Below are 23,755 nucleotides of genomic sequence, written 5' to 3' on the forward strand. Positions count from 1 at the left end.
CCAAAAATTCTAGAAAAAAATATGTAGATGGACATATGAGTCTAGTTTCAGGGAAAAATTACGAAACTGATTTTCTAGTTTTGAAACTCCAGATATGATTTTTAAGGCGACAGTGATGCAGTAACCACTTGTGCGGAAATTTTTTATGGATTTGTGAAAACAATTAAGTTAAGTCTATGTGCACCTTGTATTCGACTCATTAGCGGATTCGGAATGCGGGTGTTACAATTTATTGGTATCGAGCTATGGTTTAGTCGGTTCTAGGACTACCATAGCACGTATGGGTCTAGCTATACATGCCTTAATGTTAATGTTTAAATGTGTGATGACTTGACGGTTAAAATTTTTGTTTTGATTAGTAAATGGATCGGTGTAGAGAGAACCTTGGCGGATGACGTTGAAAGTGTAGCGGCTGCTCTGCGCAAGGGACGCTGCTGTTGAACCTCGGTCATCTGCGAATAATCAAGGTGAGGAGGCTAAACAAGCCTTCTTTACCATGATGAATGAGTGGGTCGCATAATATGCCCGAACCAATCCGGCTGTCCAACAATTCCGAATTGAATAATCCACCCCAAGAGCCCGTAATGCCATCGATTCTTGATCTGTGAAATTTGAGTAAGCCACCTGTAGACTTGATTAGGAAGAGCGGGGTGAGGAGTTCAAGGCCATAATTCTTGATGATGCCGAAAGGGACGAGTTACGGCTTGATAACACCATTCGGTGTTTGATGAACTATCATGCACACCGATGAATGTCTAAAGTGTGCTATACCCTTGTTGCGAGACTCGACTTACTATTGGTGGAGGACTTTGATTTCCATAGTCCCAAACGAAGCGAGTTACTTGGGATTTCTTTCAAATAGAATTTGAAAGAAATATATTTGTCAACAGTTCATCGATCAAAAGCGTAAGGAATTCTTGGAACTCAAGCAAGGCCGTATGATGATGATCGAATCTGAACATGAGTTCGTAAGACTCGATCGGTATGCCCGAGAGTGTGTGGTGATGAGGTTGCTATGTGCAAGAGATTTGAAGAAGGATTGAATGAAGATTTAAAGCTACTAGTGGGTATTTTGGAGATAAAATAATTCGTAACACTAGTTGAGCGAGCACGCAAGGCGGAGGAACTTGGAAAGGAGAAGAAGAAGGCTGAATTTGAAGCTAGAGACTATCGCAAAAGATCGACGGGTAAAGCTCCGTTCTCGGCTGTAAAGAAGTTCAGGAGGACACTAATAAATCGAGGACGCATTGCGGGAATTTCCATTAGAACACGACCATCGACGGACTCGAGCTACTTGGTAGCTAGTGTGGGCAATAACCGTCAAGAGAAACTGAATGCCCCCAATGTGGGAGAAGACACATAGGTGAATGTTGGGGTAAGTCTACCAACAGGGCTCATTACGGATGCGGTTGAAGGACAACTTCATTAGAGATTGCACGGAGCTTGATGAGAAGAATAGGATGCAAGGTGCAAGACCTAGTGGAATGATGACTAGAGGTAGACCACCAAGAATTTCAGGAGGTAGGGGTGGTAGTCGAGAGGGGCCTCTGATACGGCTGTTCGGTCCGAGACCCGTATTCCTGCTAGAGCATATGCTATTCGCGCACGAGAAGAGGCATCCTCCCCTGATGTTATCACTGGTACTTTCACTCTCTTTGATACTAGTGTGATTGCATTGATTGACCCTGGCTCTACTCATTTATATGTATGTGAAACCTTAGCATCCAATAAGACTCTACCTGTTGAGTCTACTGAGTTCGTAATTCGAGTGTCAAATCCCTTGGGTCAATATGCGCTTGTTGACAAAGTGTGTAAGAAATGCCCTCTAATGATCCGAGAATCACTTTTTCGCCGATTTGATGCTTTTACCATTTGATGAATTTGATGTTATTCTTGGTATGGACTGGTTGACCGTATATGACGCAGTGGTGAGTTGCAAAAGAAAAACCATTGATTTAAGGTGCGCAAATAACGAGATAATCCGAGTTAAGTCTACGGACTTAAAGGGGTTGCCAGCTGTAATATCATCAATGTTGGCTCAGAAATATGTAAGAAAGGGGTGCGAAGTATACCTTGCGTATGTACTTGATGACAAAGAGTTAGAAAAGAAACCCGAATCTGTGCCGGTGGTTTGTGAATACCCGGACGTTTTTCCCGAAGAATTACCGGGTTTACCACCTGTTCGGGAGGTAGAGTTTGGTATTAAGCTTGTACCTGGGATTACGCCGATTTCGATAGCTCCGTATCGTATGGCACCAACCGAGTTGAAGGAGTTGAAAGCTCAGTTGCAAGAGTTGACGGATAGAGGTTTCGCTCGACCAAGTTTTTCACCTTGGGGTGCACTGTGTTGTTTGTGAAAAGAAGGGCGGAACCATGAGGTTGTGCATCGACTATCGTCGACTTAATAAAGTGACAATAAAGAACAAATATCCGTTACAGCGTATCGATGATTTGTTCGATCAAGCTGAAGAACCTCGGTGTTCTCAAAAATAGATTTGAGATCGGGCTATTATCGATTCTTGAATTTGAGATTTGGACATACCCAAAAGCGCCTTGAGCGAGATATGGTCACTACGAGTTCTTAGTGATGCCGTTTGGGCTCACTAATGCCCTGCGGTATTTATGGATTTGATGAATCGGATCTTGGACCATATTTGGATCGGTTCGTAGTTGTGTTCATTGACGACATCTTGGTCTATTCAAGAGATGAGACCGAACATGCGAGCACCGAGATTAGTGTTGCAAATTTTACGGGATAAGCGGTTATATGCTAAGTTCAGCAAGTGTGAGTTACGGTTAGAGAGGTTAGCTTCTTGGGTCATGTGGTATCTGCACGGTATTCGAGTCGACCGAGCAAAATTTCAACCATACTTAGCTGGAAGCCTCCAGAAATATTCGAGGTTCGACTTTTTGGGACTTCTGGTTACTACCGACGGTTTGTAAAAGGATTCTCGATGATAGCCACACCCATGACGAAGCTGCTTCAGAAAGATGTCAAGTTTGAATTTGAGAAAAGTGTCGAAAAGTTTCGATCAATTGAAAACTCATTTGACGGAAGCTCAGTATTAGTGCGGCCGAATCGGCAAAGAGTTTGTCATCTATAGTGACGTCTCCCTACTTGGGTTAGGTTGCGTATTGATGCAAGAAGGTCGAGTTGTGGCCTATGCGTCGAGACAATTAAAGCCACATGAGAAAAATTATCCGACCCATGATCTCGAATTGGCTGCCATCGTATTCGCCTTAAAGATATGGCGACATTACTTGTTTGGTGAGAAGTGCCATGTGTATTCGGATCACAAAAGTCTCAAATTTTTGATGACTCAAAGAGACTTGAATCTGCGACAAAGACGTTGGCTCGAGTTGTTGAAAGATTATGAGCTGGTCATTGGTTATCACCCGGGAAAGGCTAATGTGGTTGCGGACGCCTTAAGCCGGAAATCACTGTTCGCTTTGCGAGCGATGAACGTACACTTGTCTGTTCTATCCGACAATGTACTAGTGGCGGAATTAAAGGCCAAACCCTTGTTGATTCGTCAAATTCGTGAAGCTCAGAAAGTCGATGATGAATTGGTTGCAAAACGGGCTGAATGTGTTCCGAATGTGGAATCAGAGTTTCATGTTGATGATGACGATTGTTTGAGGTTTAAAAATTGTTTGTGTGTTCCAAGAAATTCAGAACTCATTTCGATGATTCTGAACGAAGCTCATTGTAGCCGAATGTCAATTCACCCGGGGAGTACGAAGATGTACAACGATTTGAAATGTCGGTTTTGGGTGGCATGGTATGAAACGAGACATCTCTGACTTTGTTTGAGATGTTTAATATGTCAACAAGTGAAAGCGGAACATCAAGTGCCTTGAGGTTACTTCACCGATCATGATACCCGAGTGGAAATGGGATCGAGTCACAATGGATTTTGTGTCCGGACGACCATTGTCGACAAGTAAGAAGGATGCGATTTGGGTTGTTGTTGATAGACTGACTAAGTCGGCTCACTTTATCCCGTGCGTTACGGATTTTTCATTGGATAAACTAGCTGAATTGTATGTTTCTCAGATTGTGAGATTACACGGGGTACCGATTTCTATTGTGTCGGATAGAGATCCGAGATTCACCTCACGATTTTGGAAGAAATTGCAAGAAGCTTTGGGTACCAAGTTGCATTTTAGCACCGCTTTTCATCCACAAACCGACGGCCAATCCGAGCGGATAATTCAGATACTTGAGGATATGTTGAGATGTTGTATCCTCGAGTTTAGTGGTTCATGGGAGCGGTATTTACCTTTGATTAAATTCGCTTACAACAATAGTTTTCAATCAAGTATTAAGATGGCACCTTACGAGGCTTTGTACGGTCGTAAATGCCGTACACCATTGTTTTGGACCGAGCTCGGTGAAAGTAAAATTTTCGGTGTTGATTTGATTAAAGATCTTTGAACAGAAAGTAAAGGTAATCCGTGAAAGTCGAAGGCGCCACAGATCGTCGAAATCGACGCGGATTTGAAGCGAAAAGACATTGAGTATCGGTGGGAGATAAAGTGTTTCTTAAAGTTTCGCCTTGGAAAAGATACTCGATTTGGCCGTAAAGGCAAATTGAGTCCGAGGTTCATCGGGCCATATGAAGTCTCCGAACGAGTCGGTCCGATTGCATATCGTTTGATTTTGCCCCGAACTCGAAAAGATTCACGACGTCTTTCATGTTTCGATGCTTCGATGCTATAGATCTGATCCATCGCACGTAATTAGTCCATCAGAGGTTGAAATTCAAGCCGATATGAGTTATGAAGAAGAACCGATTCGTATCCTAGCTCGTGAAGTGAAGGAGTTGCGAAACAAAAGGGTTCCGCTAGTGAAAGTGTTATAGCTCAAACACGGGATAGAAGAAGCTACCTGGGAACCCGAGAACTCTATGAAAGAGCGATACCCAAACCTATTTACCGGTAAAAAATTTCTTAAGTGGGGGAGAGTTGTGACAGCCCAAAATTGACCCTAGTCGGGAAGTGGTTTCGGGACCGCTAAACCGAGTCACCGAAATGTTTGAACATAGTATTTATTGTCTAAAACATGTGATTATGAATGTGTGAAAGTTTTAAGTTTCGATTTAGTAAATTTCATGTGAATTTAGTCAATAGGACTTGTGTGACACTTTTGAAATGTGATAGGCTAATCTATAAGGATCTAATAGTGCATGTAATCAAAAAGGAGGGCTTGCATGTCAAATTTCCCTAAATCCAAGCCTAGTGGCCGGCCATGACAAAGAAATATGGGCAAAACATGTCATAGACATGTTTTGTTGGTGCATCATGGGAGGAAAAAAAATAAAATAAGGAGTATGGGTAATAATGAAATGGAAAAAAAAAAGGGATTATGATGAAAACAAAGAAAAAAAAATGTTCATCCTTTTTTCATCTCTTTTGGCCGAAATTCTCTAAGGAAGGAGGAAAGAGTTTTTGCTTCATGTTTGGTTTGGAAGAGGATTAGGAGGAGATTTGGCCATACTTGCATCTAGATTAAGGTATGTTTGAGGTTGTGCCATGAGATTCATGCATGTTCTTAGTTGCTAGCTTGAGTTCTAATTAGTCCATGGTTCAAAACTTTGCTATATCATGGGGATGACATTCGGCCAAGGTAGATTTTGTGTTAATGCCATTGCATGCTAAATATGAAGCTTGTTAAGGATACATGTGATGGTGGATTGATGACTCTTGGATTTTCTTTTTAGCATTTTTGAGTAAGACATTAAGTTTTGGAATTGATGGAATGGAGAGTATGCTTAAGTTGTGTTATGAACAACTATGTGTTAAATCGAGGTTTGCTAAGCTAGCTATTAAGGTGAAGTGCAATGTTAGTGATTGATTAATAGTGTATATACATGTATGCATATTCGCCATCAAATTAAGAGCATAGGTGATGATGAGTCTATGCTTTGTACATTCGGCCATATATATATATATATATATATATATATATATATATATATATGCATGTGTGATTGGATTATTGATAGTAGGGCTATAGCATATGGTTATGAGCCGAATAGCTAAGAGCATGAGGTAGCAAGATAAAAATTTTACCATGCTGTTCCGTATGTCATAAAATCATTAAAATGTGAATATCAATATGTGTAGCAAAGCGGTTGAATGAGTTAATTTATTTGTTTAAGCTCAAGATCCTAAAGGAGGCGTCCAACAAGGGAAATCGAAGGTCATCGAGTAGCCGACTTGGAATTATTTTACACCACACAAGGTAGGTCACTAAGCATATATTTTGTATTGATTTAAATAGACATAATGTCTATGTAATTATGCGAAAGGAATGATAAATTTATATACATGTATGTATGTGGTGATGAAAGTATTGAATGAAAAGAAAAGAGGTGAGATGCATCGAGTTGTTGATTTCGGCACTAAGTGTGCGGGTATAAACATTTGTGATCATGAGAATGGCACTAAGTGTGCGGGTTTAAAATTTGTACAGCACTAAGTGTGCGAGTTTGATCATATAGCACTAAGTGTGCGAGTTGATTATATGGCACTAAGTGTGCGGACTCACTATATGCTTTTGAATCACTATTGACACTGAATGTGCGACATTATTGAGTTGATCACGGACAGCGGATCGGGTAAGTACCTTGAGTTCATGGCTAATAGGCGCTATGTTTATATTTGGAGTTGAGCTTGGTAAGTTTTGGACCTATGTGACAATTCAAATTGAAGTCACGTACATGAGAATTATCGTGGAATAAGTGAAAGGTCATGTAGATGTATGATTGTAACGAAAACAAAATGGTGTATAAAAATGCCTCAAATATCCTATTGATTAGTATATGGAATGTGAATGTGTAACTTGGTATGAGATTGAATCGAAAGGTCTAAGGAACTATGGTATAGTTCGGTTTGAATGGAGTAATTAGCCTCGTTCCATTTTGTTTCCTCTTGTAATAATGTTATTAATGGTTGGTAGTGCATTGCTTATGACTTCTTGAGTTATATACTCATTCGGCGTTTGCTTGTCACCTATTTTAGGTTTCTTGGACTCGACTTTTTGCGTATTCGGGACCGTCATCGAAGCCATCACACCGGCTAACAACTTTTGGTATTTTCTTCGTAGTTGGTCTAGGAGTACATTTCGGCATGTATAGGCTATTATGCTTTGTTGAAATTGGTATGTAAACTTTTAGCCATGCGAAAATGGCGTAAATGTTCGGTTGGAATTGGTTTTGTGATGTTTGGACACAAGTCATGGTTATAATTTGGGACATGCATGATGAATTATTAGTTAAATCAGGAAAAGTCATGAAATAGGCATAGTTTGTTTTAGTAACAGATGCTGACAGCAGTAGTGGTGTGGATGTGAAAAATCACTAAAAATAGCAGGAATGGAATTAAGTAGTGAATAAATTATGTAAATGAGCCTTGATGAATCTACTTTCATATGGAAGAAACAAAACGGTCAAATGAGTTGTATCCTAAGAGATATTTAGGTATTCGTGAAACAGGGCCAGAATGGTTTCTGGATTCCCTATTCCGGCTTTGGAAATTCATTATAAATTAACCAGAGATAATTAGGAGTCATACCATATATTTATAGATTCCTCTTTGAGTCTAGTTTCTATAGAAACAAACGGCATCAGTATTGAAGCCTTGCACAGGGAGATATTCAAGTTGTAACACACGAAGGTCAGTGTAGTCGACCCCTGTAACATGGGAGACTTTAACTAATAAACTGTACTAATTGGCTCGACCAAAAATTCTAGAAAAAAATCTGTAGATGGACATATGAGTCTAGTTTCAGGGAAAAATTACGAAACTGATTTTCGAGTTTTGAAACTCCAGATATGATTTTTAAGGCGATAGTGACGCAGTAAGCAGCTTGTCTGGAAATTTTTTTTTATGGACTGTGAAAACAATTAAGTTAAGTCTGTGTGCACCTTGTATTCGACTCCGGTAACGGATTCGGGTACGGGGTGTTACATGTCAGACATTATAGGATATGTCATCAATTTCATATATGTGACATTTACACCATTCACATATACAACATTCAATTCAAACATATAAATATACAAAATTTAGTTACACGAACTTACCCCGACAATTGTTAGTGTATGCAAAATCTACTAATTCGACACTTTTTCTTTTCCTCGATCTAACTCTATTTTTGATCTATCCGGATATATACAAATAAATTTAACATCAATTGAATACAATTCATATTCAATTCAATTCAATTCACATCTTTGACAAAATTTCCATTTTGCCCCAATACTTTTATTTAATTACGACTTCATCTTTAGGCTCGGAAAATGAAATTCATGCAATTTAATCCTTATTCTAAGCCTAGCTGATTTTTGCATATCACAATAGCAGCCCAATCATTTCATAAAATTCAAAATTTTTCCATGAATTTTACAACTTTTCAATGTAGTCCCTAAATCATAATTTCATCAAAATTCCCTTTACAAAAGTTGTTTATCTATCAACAACCTTTCATTTTCTACCATAAAAATTCATAATTCATGCATACTCATCCATGGAAAAACCCTAGTACTTTGATAACTTTACAAATTAATCCCTAAGATAGCTAAATTAAGCTTTTACGACCTCGGAAACATAAAAATAATTAAAAACAGGACTTGAATACTCACCTAATTGAGCCAAAATAACTTGCTTGAACTCAAGTCTCCATAACTAGGGTTTCCATCTTTTTAATTTAAGAAATATGAGAATATGATGATATTTTTCTTTATTTTATTATTTATCATCTTTTTATCTTTTACTTTCCAATTTAGTCCTTTTCTTTATTTAATTTTCCATGGATGAATCATCATACTTATCTACTAACTCCTTTTAATGGTCTATTTGCCATATAAGGACCTCTAATTTTGAATTCCATAGCTATTTGATACTTATAGCTATTAAAACCCAATTTTTGCATTTCATGCAATTTGGTCCTTTTATCAATTAAATACGAAATCAGTAAAATTTTCTTAACGAAATTTTTGTACGATATTATTATCATATGGTAGACCATAAAATAATTTTAAAATAATTTTTCTTACAGACTCGGATTTGTGGTCCTGAAACCACTGTTCTGATTTCACTGGAAACGGGATACTACATTAGAGGCTGTCAAAACACTAAAAAAAAAAAAAGAAATTTTATCAAAGAAAATTAAACCTTAACGTTATACACTTGCAATAAAAAAATAAACAACTCTAAGAGACGAAGAAAAGAAGTCAAGATTTTCTTGCTTGTAACTTTTAAAGAGTAATCAAATTCAATAATATTAAAAAAGACGTGGCATCATCTCTAACAAAATTGACCTAAGGCTCTAAGAAGCCAAAGAAAAACTCGACTCCAAAGGAAGTAAGTTGAGCAGAGAAAAGAAAGGCAATTGTTTCTGTACCTATTAACACAAGAAGCAAAAATGTGTTTGAATGCATAATAGAATAAGAAAAGCTAAGAATCAAAGAAAATCTAATGCTAGAATCAAAGAAAATAAACTACTCAACCGAAAACTCGAAATAATGGAAAACAACTTGAATTTTTTTGCTCGAGGTGTTCCTAATTTTCAAAAATCACGAAATTTAAACTAGCGTCTCCTCAAATAATGTAGATCTCGTTTGGGAAATTTTGGCAGAAAACCCACAAAATATTTTTTCTTCTTCTTTTTTTTTCATATTTTTCTATTTTGCACTTTTTCGGTCATTTTTTTGTGGAAAAATATTTTCTAAAAGAGTGCCAACAATCAGTATGTAAAATTTTAGATCGTTTGGAAAACATTTACCCATTTCTAGGTAAAAAGAACAAAAAAAATTGTTTTGAGGTTGTTTGTTAGAAATCAGTTTATAAGAACACAAAGAAAACCTAAAACGCCCAAATGTGGTACCAAATGATAAGAAATTAAATGGAGGAAGCGAAAAAGGCGGAAGGAAGATCGTATTCAAGTTGATCGACTCAAAAAAAAAAAGATTTGGATCTGACCTAAAAAGAAAACACCAAATAAATTTAGGAAAACAACGAAAACAAAAATAACTAAAATAAGAAATTTAAGAAAAAATAATAAATAAATAAATAAATCAACGAAAATTAAAAAAAAAGAGAATATGAAATTAGTAAATCGATGGATATGATGGATAGATGGATAAGTGTTCAACTGAACCCTTTGAGATATAAATCCCAACAAACTCAATTAATGACTCCAATCAACCCTCCAAGAAATAATTCTTAGCAAATTGAAGGATGAAGAATGAATTCTCATGACTCCTTGAAGAAAATCGAGAAGAAAACTACTTTTAAAAAAATCACAATAAAGAAATCTTACACAAAGAAACTAACTCCCAGAGTTGAAAATTAATGAACAATGAAGAAGCTTTTATATAGGCTAACTAAGTACATCCAAATAAAACTCTAAAGTATACTAAAACTCTAATTAATCTAAATAAGAAGTGATTTTAAACTAAACTTTCTTATTTGGCTAAGAAACAAAAACTTCTAAACAACTTAAAATACTTAAACAATATTCAAAATTCGGAATAAATAAATAATAAAATAATAAAACCTAATAAATTCAATATTGAGATCATATATAATAAAAATTAAGCCTAAAATTCGAACACAATATGGTTTAAACTCGAACTAAAAGCCCAAAAGTAGTAATTTTCATCATAATCTCATTTAGAAATTTTGCTCGCGTAGTCTTCACTAAAACAGTCATAACTTAAGCTCCTGAACTTGAAATCGAGTGATTCAAAGTTTGTTTCAAAGCTAAAAGATAGATCTTAAAACTCTATGCAGATATCTAAGCCCATAAATGCCTAGATACCATCCAAAAATGCATCACAAATTGACTAATCTTTTCAGCTTGAAAATTGACAGCTTGATTGAATTTACTTCAATAAATTTCACTCATTCCGTGCATGTATCATTCCTTGTTTTCTCGAAAAGATTCATCCTCGCATTTTGTCTTTGATCGAATCTTGGTTTGATTTGCTTGACCTTTGACCTTATTGTTGGGCTTTGAGGTAGTGTAAGTCCATCACATCCATGAGTCTGAAATTGAGCCTTAAGACTTTCATCATATAATCAATATTATCATTTGCACATGTTAAATTATTTGAATTTACTTATTAACTAACTTCTTACTATATTCAAATTCAACAAATCTACATTGCTTTTAGGATTATAATTAATTTATACACTAAACTCATGCATCACAGGTAAGAAGACTAATATTATATATTATAAGGTTTATCTAAAATAGAAATAAACAAACATGTTCACATTATAGTTTTTTAACAAATGGACACTCCCTCGTTTAAGGCACTTATTTTCAATTTGGATAAATTTCTTTTTACATATTGTCTTTTAAATTAGGGCTTGTTTGATAGAACATTGAAAATAATAAGTAGACAAGAATTACTTATCACTTAATGGAGGATATTTTCAACCAATTCAATTTTATTTTATTTTATTTATTTTATTATTATATTATCCAATAAAATTTTATGTTTAAAATTTGATTTTATTTAAAATAAAGTGAAATATTTAAAATTAAGGATAATATGTAGAATATTTTTAATTTAAAATTTATGTTTATCAAACAATTTTATAACTTAAATTTAGTACTTAAATTTTTCAAAATTTATTTTCTGCATTTAATTTTTAATTTATCAAATAGTAACTTACATTAAATTAATTTAAACATTACTTAATTATTGAACGTATATTACAATTCATAGGACTCTTTTTTAAATTAATGTTTTATAATAAAATTCTTTTATTACTAGTCATTATTTATTTTTCATGAATTAATTTATCTGTTAGTACAAAATTTTATAATAAAATATTGAAATATCTATTTTTATTAATTATTTTAATATAATATTTCAAATCTAAATTTTTCAATTTATTTTAACAATTAATATCTTTATTTATTATAATATTTTAATATTATATTTCGAGACTTCAAAATAAAACAATAAATATATAGTTAATATATTATTAATATGTATTATCAATTTTAAATTTTTAAAACCAATTAAATTGACAAGCACAAATGATATTATTATGATACGGACATACAAAGTAGTATTAAACCTAAAAGAAAATATGAAGTAGAATTGAGATACTTACAAATTTGTGGCTTTGTGCATAGTGGATGAAATGAAAGAAAGGCCCAATTCTGGTTATAAATTGAGTCTCCAAGTTATCATCTGTGTTCAGGACTTGGCCCAAGCTTAGGTCAGGTTGATCCAACTTCAACACAACCAAGAAATATGGAGTACTTCGGAGACCCCTTCTCAAAACCCCGCCAATTCCTTTCCCGCCATCAGAAAAAGGCCCTTTATTTTAGGTTTTGTGTTTTTGTTTTTCTACAGAATAAGAATAGGTTTTTGGTTTGTGTTCTCTGAAGCTGAAAAGTAGCCATTTTCTTTCTCTTTTTTTCCCCCGTTTTTGGGCTTTTTGGTGAGTTGTCTCGAAAATGGATGAAAATTTTGATGAACAAAACAAGCTTCCAGAGCTCAAACTAGGTACCCACTCACTCCTTTTTCTGTTAGAAACTTATTTTTATGCTTTTAATTTTCTTTTGATAATTTTTTTCCAGGAATTTATGGTTGATAATACTTTTCTCCTTTTTTGGTTTTGTTTTTTTTGGGTTACTGTTAACAGACGCTAAGCAGGCTCAAGGGTTTCTCTCATTTTTCAAAACTCTACCGAATGTAAGCCCCCTTTCTTTTTCTATCTATTGGGATTTATATTACTAATTATGGTTTTTTTTTCCTTTAATGTTTATTTACTTATATAATGAAACCGAACAGGAACAGGTAAAATGGGGGAGAAAATGCCATATCAATACTTAATATGGTTTGAAAAAAAATGATTTAATTTGAACTATATTTCGTTTCCCTGATCATTTGGTCTCTTCCTTTACAGGATCCAAGGGCTGTTCGGTTTTTTGATCGCCGGGTTAGTTCAGGCTTATAGTCTTTACCACTGTGGGTTGTAAAATTTTATTTTGTCTTTACTTCAATTATGATTATTGGTTAAATAATTTGCTTTGAGAACTGGGTGTTTTTTTTTCACCTATAATTAAGAAATGCCAGTTGGGTTGTCTTTGAAATTAAATATTTTTATTTCTTAATATATAAAAAAGGAAATGGAAATATGGTCTGCATATAACTGTTCTTCAGGAAATTGCTATATACATATACGTGTGTTATCTGAAGTTCAGGGGAAAATGGTTAAATTTTTTAAAGGATCAGACGGTTTTGGAAATATTTTTCTAATCCATTTATTCATGCTAAAGTATATTGCCATTTTTGCAATGCCCTATCCCTAATTACCCATTTTCTTATATGTACTTTTCCCTTTCTACTTGTCAACCATTTCAACCTTCATCTCTGTCAGAATTTGTAAATGTGCAATGCTGCCTGTAAAAATACACAAGCGGACATGAAGACATTCTTATATTACACACATATATATAAATGCATATGTATATATTAGGTGTCTAAAACTTGTACAAACTGATTTTGTTCTATAATGCTAGTTTTATTATCCTTTTCATTGTAAGCACCACATTTCCAAACTATTGTTTTCTGAATATACAGGATTATTATACTGCTCATGGTGAAAATGCAACCTTTATCACTAAAACATATTATCGTACTACTACTGCTCTCCGGAAACTCGGTAGTGGCTCGAATGGTCTTTCAAGTGTAAGTGTTAATAAAAACATGTTTGAAACAATCACCCGTGATCTTCTCCTGGAGAGAACAGACCACACTCTGGAGCTCTATGGAGGTAGTGGCTCCAATTGGAGGTTGGTGAAAAGTGCCAGTCCTGGGAATCTGAGCAGTTTTGAAGATGTTCTCTTTGCCAACAATGAGATGCAGGATACACCTGTTGTTGTCGCACTGCTTCCTAACTTCCGTGAAAATGGTTGCACTGTTGGATTTAGTTATGTTGATTTAACAAAGAGAATACTTGGTTTGGCTGAGTTTCTTGATGATAGTCACTTTACTAATGTGGAGTCAGCTTTAGTTGCTCTTGGTTGTAAGGAGTGCCTTTTGCCCTTGGAGAGTGGAAAATCCAGTGAATGTAGAACTCTGAGTGATGCTTTGACCAGATGTGGTGTTATGGTAACTGAGAGAAAGAAAACTGAATTTAAAGCAAGGGATCTGGTGCAGGATCTTGGTAGGCTAGTCAAAGGCTCCATTGAACCAGTTCGAGACTTGGTTTCTGGGTTTGAATTTGCACCAGCTGCTTTAGGAGCCTTACTTTCTTATGCAGAATTACTAGCAGATGAAGGAAATTATGGAAACTATAGCATTTGTAGATACAATCTGGGAAGCTACATGAGGTTAGATTCTGCTGCAATGAGGGCATTGAATGTCCTGGAAAGCAAAACTGATGCAAACAAAAATTTTAGTTTGTTTGGTCTTATGAATAGAACCTGTACTGCTGGGATGGGTAAGCGGTTGCTTCATATGTGGCTAAAACAGCCTTTGTTAGATGTAAGTGAGATAAATTCAAGGCTAGATTTGGTACAGGCTTTTGTGGAGGATACTGAGCTTCGCCAAGATTTGAGACAGCATCTAAGAAGAATTTCAGATATTGAACGACTTATGCGCAATATTCAAAGGACAAGAGCTGGTTTGCAGCATATTGTAAAACTTTATCAGGTAAGTTAAAATCCTAATATTTCACTGTACTAGGTGTCTGCATATCCATTGTACAGCTACTGCAGAGGAATTGGCACCTCAGCTAGGGAGTCATCTTTCATGCTCCAAAAAATGCATTTTTGTTGCCAGTGTTCTCCATCACCTTCTTTTTTGTTTTGACTCTTATTTCTTTGGATAAAAAAGATTTGATCAGGACCAAAGTTACTAGTATCTTGCTGATTCATCTTTTCATAAATAATGTTTAGCATTTCGACTAACTACTTGCTTAAGGGTTGTGCTTTAATTTAACTCTTTTGTGCTCTTTGGCCAGTAATTTTAGAATTTTGTCGTTCAGTACTTTAGGGAGCATATATTGTTTCTTTCATTCTTACTTGAATGTGTATAGGGTCATAAACTAGAGTTATACCACTCTTTATTTTCTTTTTTATCTTTTATTGAAATTCTCTGAATTTGTCTTGTGTCATGTTCTGGGTGCAGTCAAGTATAAGAGTTCCCCACATTAAAAGTGCCCTGGAAAAATATGATGGACAGTTTTCTTCTTTGATCAAGGAAAGATATTTGGATCCTTTTGAGCTCTTGACTGATGATGATCATTTGAACAAGTTTATTGCTCTTGTTGAGACTTCTGTCGACCTAGATCAACTTGAAAATGGGGAATACATGATTTCACCTAGTTATGATGATGCACTAGCTACACTAAAAAGTGAGCAGGAGTCACTAGAGCGCCAAATACACAATTTACATAAACAAACTGCTTTTGATCTTGATCTGCCGGTAGACAAGGCATTAAAGTTAGATAAGGGCACACAGTTTGGACATGTTTTCAGAATTACAAAGAAAGAAGAGCCCAAAGTAAGGAAAAAGCTCTCCACCCAATTTATTGTCCTTGAAACCCGAAAGGATGGAGTGAAATTCACCAACACAAAGCTTAAAAAGTTGGGGGACCAGTACCAAAAGGTACTTGAGGAGTATAAGAATTGTCAAAAAGAGCTAGTAAATCGAGTGGTTCAAACTACTGCAACTTTCTCTGAGGTACATGTGCTATCTATCTTTTGCTTCTTTCACTTTGTAGAATGTTGACACTCACTAAGCTATGTTTCTTGCTGCAGGTATTTGAGCACTTAGCTGGGTTTCTCTCTGAATTGGATGTCCTACTTAGTTTTGCAGATTTAGCTTCAAGTTGCCCTACCCCATACACAAGACCCAGAATTACTCCACCAGTAAATATTTACATTTGTTTCTTTTTTTCTCAGTTCTGAGATTGTTGTTTTTTATTTCATGTTTCAAAAGGTCCATTCCTTTACATTATGGTTGTTTTAATGATATAACAGGATGTGGGAGATATTGTTTTAGAAGGAAGTAGACATCCTTGTGTGGAGGCTCAAGACTGGGTTAATTTTATACCAAATGATTGTAGACTTGTGAGTATTAGTGTGTTCCACGGCTAGAAGCATCTTCTGGTGTCTTCAAATTGAAGTGACTCATACTTACTCTATGTTTTCATGTGAAACAGGTAAGAGGCAAGAGCTGGTTCCAGATCATCACGGGACCTAATATGGGTGGAAAATCAACATTCATCCGCCAGGTGCTATTTTGATTATTACATAGCTCTCATTCATTTTTATGTAATTAAATAACAAGGGAGTTACTTTCTGCTCTGTCATGTTAGACATAACCCTTGAATCCAATTATAAAAAAATTTGTTGCCTGATATGTATTTGGTTGAATTTTCAGGTTGGTGTTAACATACTAATGGCACAAGTAGGCTGTTTTGTTCCTTGTGAAAAAGCTAGCATTTCTGTTCGAGATTGTATTTTTGCCCGTGTTGGTGCTGGTGACTGCCAAGTAAGTTACATGGAACATACGTTTCAAGCTGTAACTTTTTGGATAGACTTACCATAAACAACTAAATTTGCTATGACTTCTCTTGGTTAATGCTTCACTAGTATTATGTCTTCCTTTTCAAGAAAAACCTGCCTTTCCTATCTCTCTTGTTCCTTTCTTTTAGAATTATCATTCCATCTATTGTAAGATTTTTCTGCTGCAGCAATTGCACAGACTAGAAGTTTAAGTGCAAAACTCCTCACCTGCACATAAGCATGTGACCTATGGCCACAAAACGTTCACTTAATATCTGATTTTATTGATTATTTCTAGTAATTTGATCTGAGGCTTGGAGCATTGTGTATGCAACTTGTAATTGAGTTTAAAGTTGGGTTTGGGCAATTAACACATTCTTTCTTTTTCTGCTTCCTTTTGCATGTTCTCAGACATTGAAGCTCTTGTTATAAAAATGAAATTTTTTAATTTGATCAAGTGTTTTATCTTGATTAATAGTTGCTATCTATCAACAAAGCAGGACCATTTCCTGTCAGCAGATTATATTTTGTGGTGTACAAAAGGAAAAGGATATAGGATGTTTCGTCCTATCAATATCATGAAGGCTAAACAATATTTTTATTCCGTGCAGCTGCGTGGAGTTTCTACCTTTATGCAAGAAATGCTTGAAACTGCATCAATATTGAAAGGAGCTACTGAGAATTCATTGGTGATCATCGATGAGTTGGGGCGAGGAACATCAACCTATGATGGATTTGGTTAGTTTATTTCCTAAGATTTAACAATTTCTGCTCACCTCTGTCCATATTGTATTCTGTCTCTGACCTAAAATCTTGCATGTAGAAATGAGAATAAAATGGGGTGGCCTTCTTCTGCTTAACTGTCTTGTGTTACTGTGTTGTACAACCTTTTGAATTAAATGAAAGTAGTGATGGGTGAGCATTACAAATTTCAGTTGTGTAGCATTTTGATAGCAAACTTCTCAAAAGTAGATGAATGAGAAAGTCATTTTCTGTAAGTTATAAGAGATCTGGCTTTGAGTCCATTGACCAGTAGAAACACATTAACAACTGCATTCAAACCTTTTCCCAGAGGAGCACCACCGCCCCCCCCCCCAAAAAAAAAAAAAAAAGCAACACACATTTTGTGGTTTGGGGGGAGAGGTTAATGGTGATATGATCTTTATCCTTGATTGTCACCATTCTTTCCGTGGTTCGTGCTTGTGCCATAGGGTTGTCAAGGTTTTTCCATAAAAGGATGATAGTTTTTGAAGCCAAGTCATTCTTGCTTTCACATCTGAGCTTAGAAAGCAAAATGTATGCTGTTTTTGCTCATCCTAAATGGCGGTACCTAGAACTGTGTAGTGCTTTTGTGGTCTTCCTAAACCAATAACAAAGACATGGATTCCCTTTAAGTCTGTCAAGCTTTTACATTGCTGACACGTGGGTATTTTGTTGAGATCATCATTCTTGCCATCTGCAAAGATGTAATTAGTTACTTGGAAGTGATGCATTTGCAATGGCTATGGCTGGGGTAAAATAATTTTTTGGTTAGACTATTGGATAAAGACAAGTGTAGCTCTTTCCTAACAATACATCCTATGAATATGCCATTTCTTTAAAGTTTCTATTCCTTTTTCCGTTTGTGCATAGCATGCATCAACTATATATTGCAATCTTCTCTTTACCATGTTGATTTTAGTTGTAAATTGCATATTATTGTTGCCAGTCATCTCTTTTTGTGACATTCTCTAATTTACAGGTTTAGCATGGGCCATATGTGAGCATATTGTTGAAGCGATTAAAGCACCTACTCTGTTTGCTACCCACTTCCATGAACTGACTGCTTTAGCTCATGAAAATGGCAATTATGAGTTGCAGAAAAAACAGATCGTTGGTGTGGCAAACTATCATGTTAGTGCTCACATTGACTCATCAAGTCGGAAATTGACAATGCTGTACAAGGTGGGTTATCAGAAGTGGTTGGGTAAAAGTTGTTTCTTTTGATTCTGAATCAAGTCCTTTCCTGTGTCCTATACTTCATGCATGCAAATCTTTTCATATTAGGCATGACCAGACTACTAAGCTGTCCAGTGCTTGTGTTTGGGACAAGCAGTTAATGAGAAGCAAAGCATGCTCAGCTATGCCTTAAGAGACGAAATGCCCCCATTTATGATTTTAAAATCCTTATTTTGTTCATTTATTAATTAGTCCATTAATAATGGACCGTTTTTACTCTTCTACATTTAATGAAAGATAACTACTCTAGTCTACCTTGAATCCTTGACTAATTGCATGGCCTAAATATTTTGGAATGGACTTAAAAATGGAGGGAGAGGGTATGAAATCTTAAATTAGGCGCATGAAACTTTTATGAAGATGGATGGAAGTTGTGCTTGGAAGTTGGACACATACTTGTTTAAGCTTAATTGGCTTATCAGGTGGTGCAGATTTGGCACTTAGTAAGAATTGAAAATGTGAGATTTGAATTTCAACAAAAGTGGGATAGTTGGGGGACCAGACCGACCAGTGTCAAAGTGAGATTGTGTTTCAACATAAGTGTCAAGTAGGCTTGGTCATTTTTAAAGCAATATGAAGCCAAAAGCACATTGAGGTCAATTTTTATCATTTTAACTTTGCAGGAGTGGCAAAATTCATGATTTGGAGGCAAATAGCATACTCATTTCTAAAACTAAATACTTGTTCTGTTATTGGTACCTTGTGTAGTATGTGTTGTCACTTGGTAAAAGAGAATCACTTACAGTTCTAAATATGACCAGGTTGAGCCAGGGGCATGTGATCAAAGTTTTGGTATTCATGTGGCAGAATTTGCCAATTTTCCTGAAAGTGTTGTTGCTCTTGCAAGAGAAAAGGCTGCTGAATTGGAAGATTTCTCACCAACTTCAATCATTTCAACTGATGCTGGACAAGAGGTTTGGCTGTTATTTTTTTCGTTAGAATACTTGTCACAAGGCTATAATATGCCTGCATTCTGGTTCTGGACATGCAAAGCCTTTTGTTTAGATGATTTTCCTGCTTCAACTATGGTGTTTCGGCTCCAGCTTCTTTTTGTCTTTTCTTTAGATGGACCAACTCCGCCTTCTGTTGTTGGATGCCTCCCTTAAATTAGTTAATAGCATTGATATTACTTGCACAGTTGGTAGGACATAGGACTAGTATTATAACTTGCCTTCCAGTGGAGCATCCATTCATTTCAAATATGATGTTCATATCCGCTGCTGTTTGCTCTGAATGCTGTAGCTAAAGATAAAAAATTGGCATTACCTAAGGAGAGGTTATCAGTGTCTCTGGTAGCATTTCTCATTGCTTAAATTCATAAAATTAATAACACGGTAGACCATATTGAGAAAGGTGATGAAGCCGATTGTTTTTTCATTGTAGCACATATATTTGAGTTATATAGGTATATAGTTTAGCTCTCATTCTAGAATTAGTTTGCTGTCATCAGTTGGAAAATTGCCTATGCTTTTGAGAAGGACCTTTGATGCCCTTTTCATCTAGAACAGTAGTTGCTTGGAATTCTATTACTGGGTTATGAATCTAAATAATTATGAAATGTTGATTAGCAGGAGGGTTCAAAAAGGAAGAGAGGGTATGATGCTGATGACATATCTAGGGGTGCTGCAAAGGCTCACAAGTTTTTAAAGGAGTTTGCTGAGCTGCCATTGGAGACCATGGACCTGAAGCAGGCTCTGCAACAAGTAACCAAGCTGAAGGATGACTTACAAAAAGATGCAAACAACTCTGAGTGGCTTCAGCAATTCTTCTAGATTTGGTTAAATTACAGTCGCTTGTGTTGGAATACTGAATTGGTAATGGAAGCAGCTGCTGAACTGGTTTTGTCTTCATATTTTAGGTGGGCTGTGGGGGGCATAAAGCCATATTCTAGGCCGTTTTGTAATTTATTTCATTTCCTCATTCTTTTGTATTTTGGGTAGAGATGATGGGGGGCCTCTCGTAGTCTGGTTGTAAATACAAGATTCTTATCTAATTTTAAAGTTTAAATTCTGAGGAAACGTTTGCATCAAAATTTAATGGTCTGGTTCATTTCAGATATACATAACCCCGGGTTAAAATTGAGTTTGTTTTGTTTTTTATACTTAAAGTTTAATAATAAATTTAGCTCTTAATCTTTACATATTTATTTTATTTGATTTTATTATTTTTATTGAAAATAAAATAAAAATTTTAAAACTAATAAGGCTAAAAGGTCAAAAAAATTAGTAACAATTTTCTTTAAAAAAATCAATTGGGTTTTTAAAATTTAAAATTATTAAAAATCATAAAATTATAAGCAAAATTTATAAAAAGAATTATAAAATTATAATTTTTATTAAAAGTAATAATATTAGCCCTATAAAAGAGTAGGGTTAATTTTTTAAAAAATCTTATAATCATTAGATTTTAATGGGTCTTATTATTAATAAATGTTTTATAATTTTATAACTTTTAAATTTTTTTTATAAATTTTGTCTATAATTTTTTATGATTTTTTAAATTTTAAAAGGGTTTAATTGATTTCTTAAGGTTCAATTCACGATTTACCCTATAGAGTATACTTGTTTTCTTATTTTGATATCTAAACATTTTTATCTCAATCTAGTGCTTAAAATATTAATAGTTATGATTTTTAATTTGATCTTAAATAGATGTTAAAAATATTTCAACCAATTAAAGAATGTCACGTGGTGATTTTTATATTTTCATAAAGTAATTTTACTTACTAAAATGAATTTTAATTAATAAAAATAAAAATATTTTTAAATTATCTCTTCCCTACGTTCTCTCTCACTCTCTCTCCCCTTCCTTCATCTTATATTGTCTTTTAGTTTTTCCCTCTCTGGAAACAAATAGAGGAATTGAATAGTGAAATAACAAAAATTTATAATGAGAAATTGAACAAGAAATCGATGAGAAATTGGAGAAGAAGATTGTTAACTTTGATTTTCAATATTTTGATATAATAAACTAAATTATAAAACCCTTAATTAAATTTGTATAAATTATTTAAATATTATCAAAATATATTTTCAAATATTAAAAACTCAAAAATAAAATTTTAAATGGTTTAAACTTTCTACAAAAGTTTTTGAGAACCCCCAAGTCCTTTAAAATGTTTCTAAGCCACATTTTTAAAGGTTCCCAATCTAACAAACATATTTGTCTTGAGATAAACTAACATCAAAGCTAAAAATGCTTCAAAGGAATCCTGCCTCAAGACACAAGTCACTTTGTCTTGAGACCAGCCAACATCGTGGCCAAGGTAAACTACAGGGAAACCTTGTCTTGAGACGATAAAAGGTTTTCTGTCTCAAGACAACCAAACACCGGAGCTAAAGGTTTGCTTTAGGGCAGCCCTGTTTTGACACATACAATCATATTTTATTCTTTTTGTCTCAAGACAAGAGGTCTGTGTCTTGAGACACACTATTGTAAGTTGCATTAAATGCTTAGAATAAATGTTCCCAATGACTAGAAACTCCTTCCAATGGCCTCAAATGTTCAAAAATTAGTTAGAGGGTATATATTCAAATCAAAAACACTTGAAGATATAAGAGAATAACATCCAAGCATAGAAATCAAGAGAAAAGCATCAAATTTTTTATTCCTTCATTTTTCTCTTGTAAATATCTCTTAGGTGTTTATTGCTAGATCTTTTTGTCATTCTCATTTCAATTCATTGAGAGAGCTCAATACTTGTAAATACACACATTTGAGAGGCTTTTATTGTTCACATATTTTATTGTACCTACAAAAGGCTACTTAAGGTTTTTGAGGTATAAAACCTCAAGTAATTTGTAAAGGTTTTAGTTGAGCCACAAAAAATTAAGATGAGTTCTAGTTAAGCCACAAAAACTAGCAGCAAAGTTCTATCTTAGCCTTGTGAAAAAAATAGGGATTGTAAAGGTTATCCATTTTCCTTGAAAGGTAATAATTCAAGTATAATGAATTGGAAAATCCTTGGTTGAAGTATACCAATGTAATAGAGGTAGGCAAATGGGGTTGAATTGTCCAAGTTTTTCTTCCCTTTCCTCATCATTTAAAAAAGTTTGCAAAGATTCTTAAAATATCAATTCACCCCCCATCTTGGTATTTTCAGGCCTAACAATTTGGTATCAAAGGTTTTACCATTGGGAGAAGTGATTCTAGAAGAAAATACCCCGTTCGAAGATGGCACAAGATTTTGGTTCAACTAGCTTGAGTGAAAGTCATTCCATTGTGAGACCTCCTTACTTCAATGGAGAGAGTTATTCTTATTAGAAGGCAAGGATGAAGCTCTTCATCCAAGCCAATCATTTTCATGTGTGGAGAATTATCTCAAATAGTGATATAAAGGTGCCCAATGACGAAGATGAGTGGGAAGATGATTACAAGAAGAAGGCTCAATTAAATGCCAAATCCATGGACACTCTATTTTAGGCACTAAGGTCTAATGAGTACGATAGGTTATCCCAATGTCAAAGTGCTTAGGATTTTGGGGACAAGCTTGAATTCAAGCATTGAATTCAAACAACTCATCCAATCATTGAGCAATGATTCCTTAATGCATAAAATTAGTGAAGGTAAACCAGTTTGACGACAAGGTAGTCTGCAAATATGATGTACCATTGCATAAGAAGACAAAGGAGGGAAATTAAAATATATATATTTTTATTTTTGTTAATTAAATTTTTGTGAGTAAAATTATTTTATGAAAATATAAACGTCACCACGTGGCATTCTTTAATTGGCTGAAGATTTTTTTTTAAAACACCTGTTGCATATTGGACTAAAAATCATAACTTAACAATACTTTATATATCAAATTGGGACAAAAAAAATTTAGATATCAGAGTGGGAAAATGGATATACTTTAAGGGTCAAATCATGAATTAAGCTCTCCTTTTTTTTTTTTTTTGCTTTGTTACTAAGGCCTTTTTTACCTTTTAGCCTTATTAATTTCAAAAATTTTTAAATTACTTCCAATAAAAAAGTAGAGGTTAAATTGAATAAATGTGTAAAGGTTGAGGGCTAAATTTGTTATTATACCTTATATAGACGCCAAACTTTGACAGAGAGACTGTTTTGCTCATTCATCAATATAAAGGGACTAATTTACTATTTTTTATTGAAAGGACTAAAATGCAATACATTGTATAGTATGGAGATTTTTTTTTTGCCCCAAGTATAATATAAGGAGTTTTGTGGTATTTTTGGAGATATTTC

The 23,755-nt window shown here is 34.7% G+C and overlaps 1 protein-coding gene across 2 annotated transcripts; it reads left to right on the forward strand.

The window, feature by feature from the left end:
* The first annotated feature begins 12,147 nt into the window (after positions 1–12,147).
* LOC108457313 (DNA mismatch repair protein MSH2) lies at positions 12,148–20,579 on the forward strand. Of its 2 annotated transcripts, none has more exons than XM_017756301.2 (13): positions 12,148–12,536; positions 12,676–12,725; positions 12,940–12,972; positions 13,617–14,690; positions 15,168–15,722; positions 15,800–15,910; positions 16,022–16,111; positions 16,204–16,275; positions 16,425–16,535; positions 17,161–17,287; positions 18,291–18,493; positions 19,309–19,461; positions 20,116–20,579. In XM_017756301.2, the coding sequence occupies exons 1-13, from the start codon at positions 12,488–12,490 to the stop codon at positions 20,317–20,319; spliced, it is 2,832 nt and encodes a 943-aa protein (XP_017611790.1). In that variant the 5' UTR covers positions 12,148–12,487; the 3' UTR covers positions 20,320–20,579. The 2 variants fall into 2 exon arrangements, with proteins under 2 accessions (XP_017611790.1, XP_017611791.1); XM_017756302.2 differs by having other exon boundaries at positions 12,151–12,536; positions 20,119–20,579.
* The last annotated feature ends 3,176 nt before the right edge of the window (positions 20,580–23,755 follow it).

Source organism: Gossypium arboreum, chromosome 9 (genome assembly GCF_025698485.1).
Source record: "Gossypium arboreum isolate Shixiya-1 chromosome 9, ASM2569848v2, whole genome shotgun sequence".
Classification (NCBI taxonomy): domain Eukaryota; kingdom Viridiplantae; phylum Streptophyta; class Magnoliopsida; order Malvales; family Malvaceae; genus Gossypium; species Gossypium arboreum.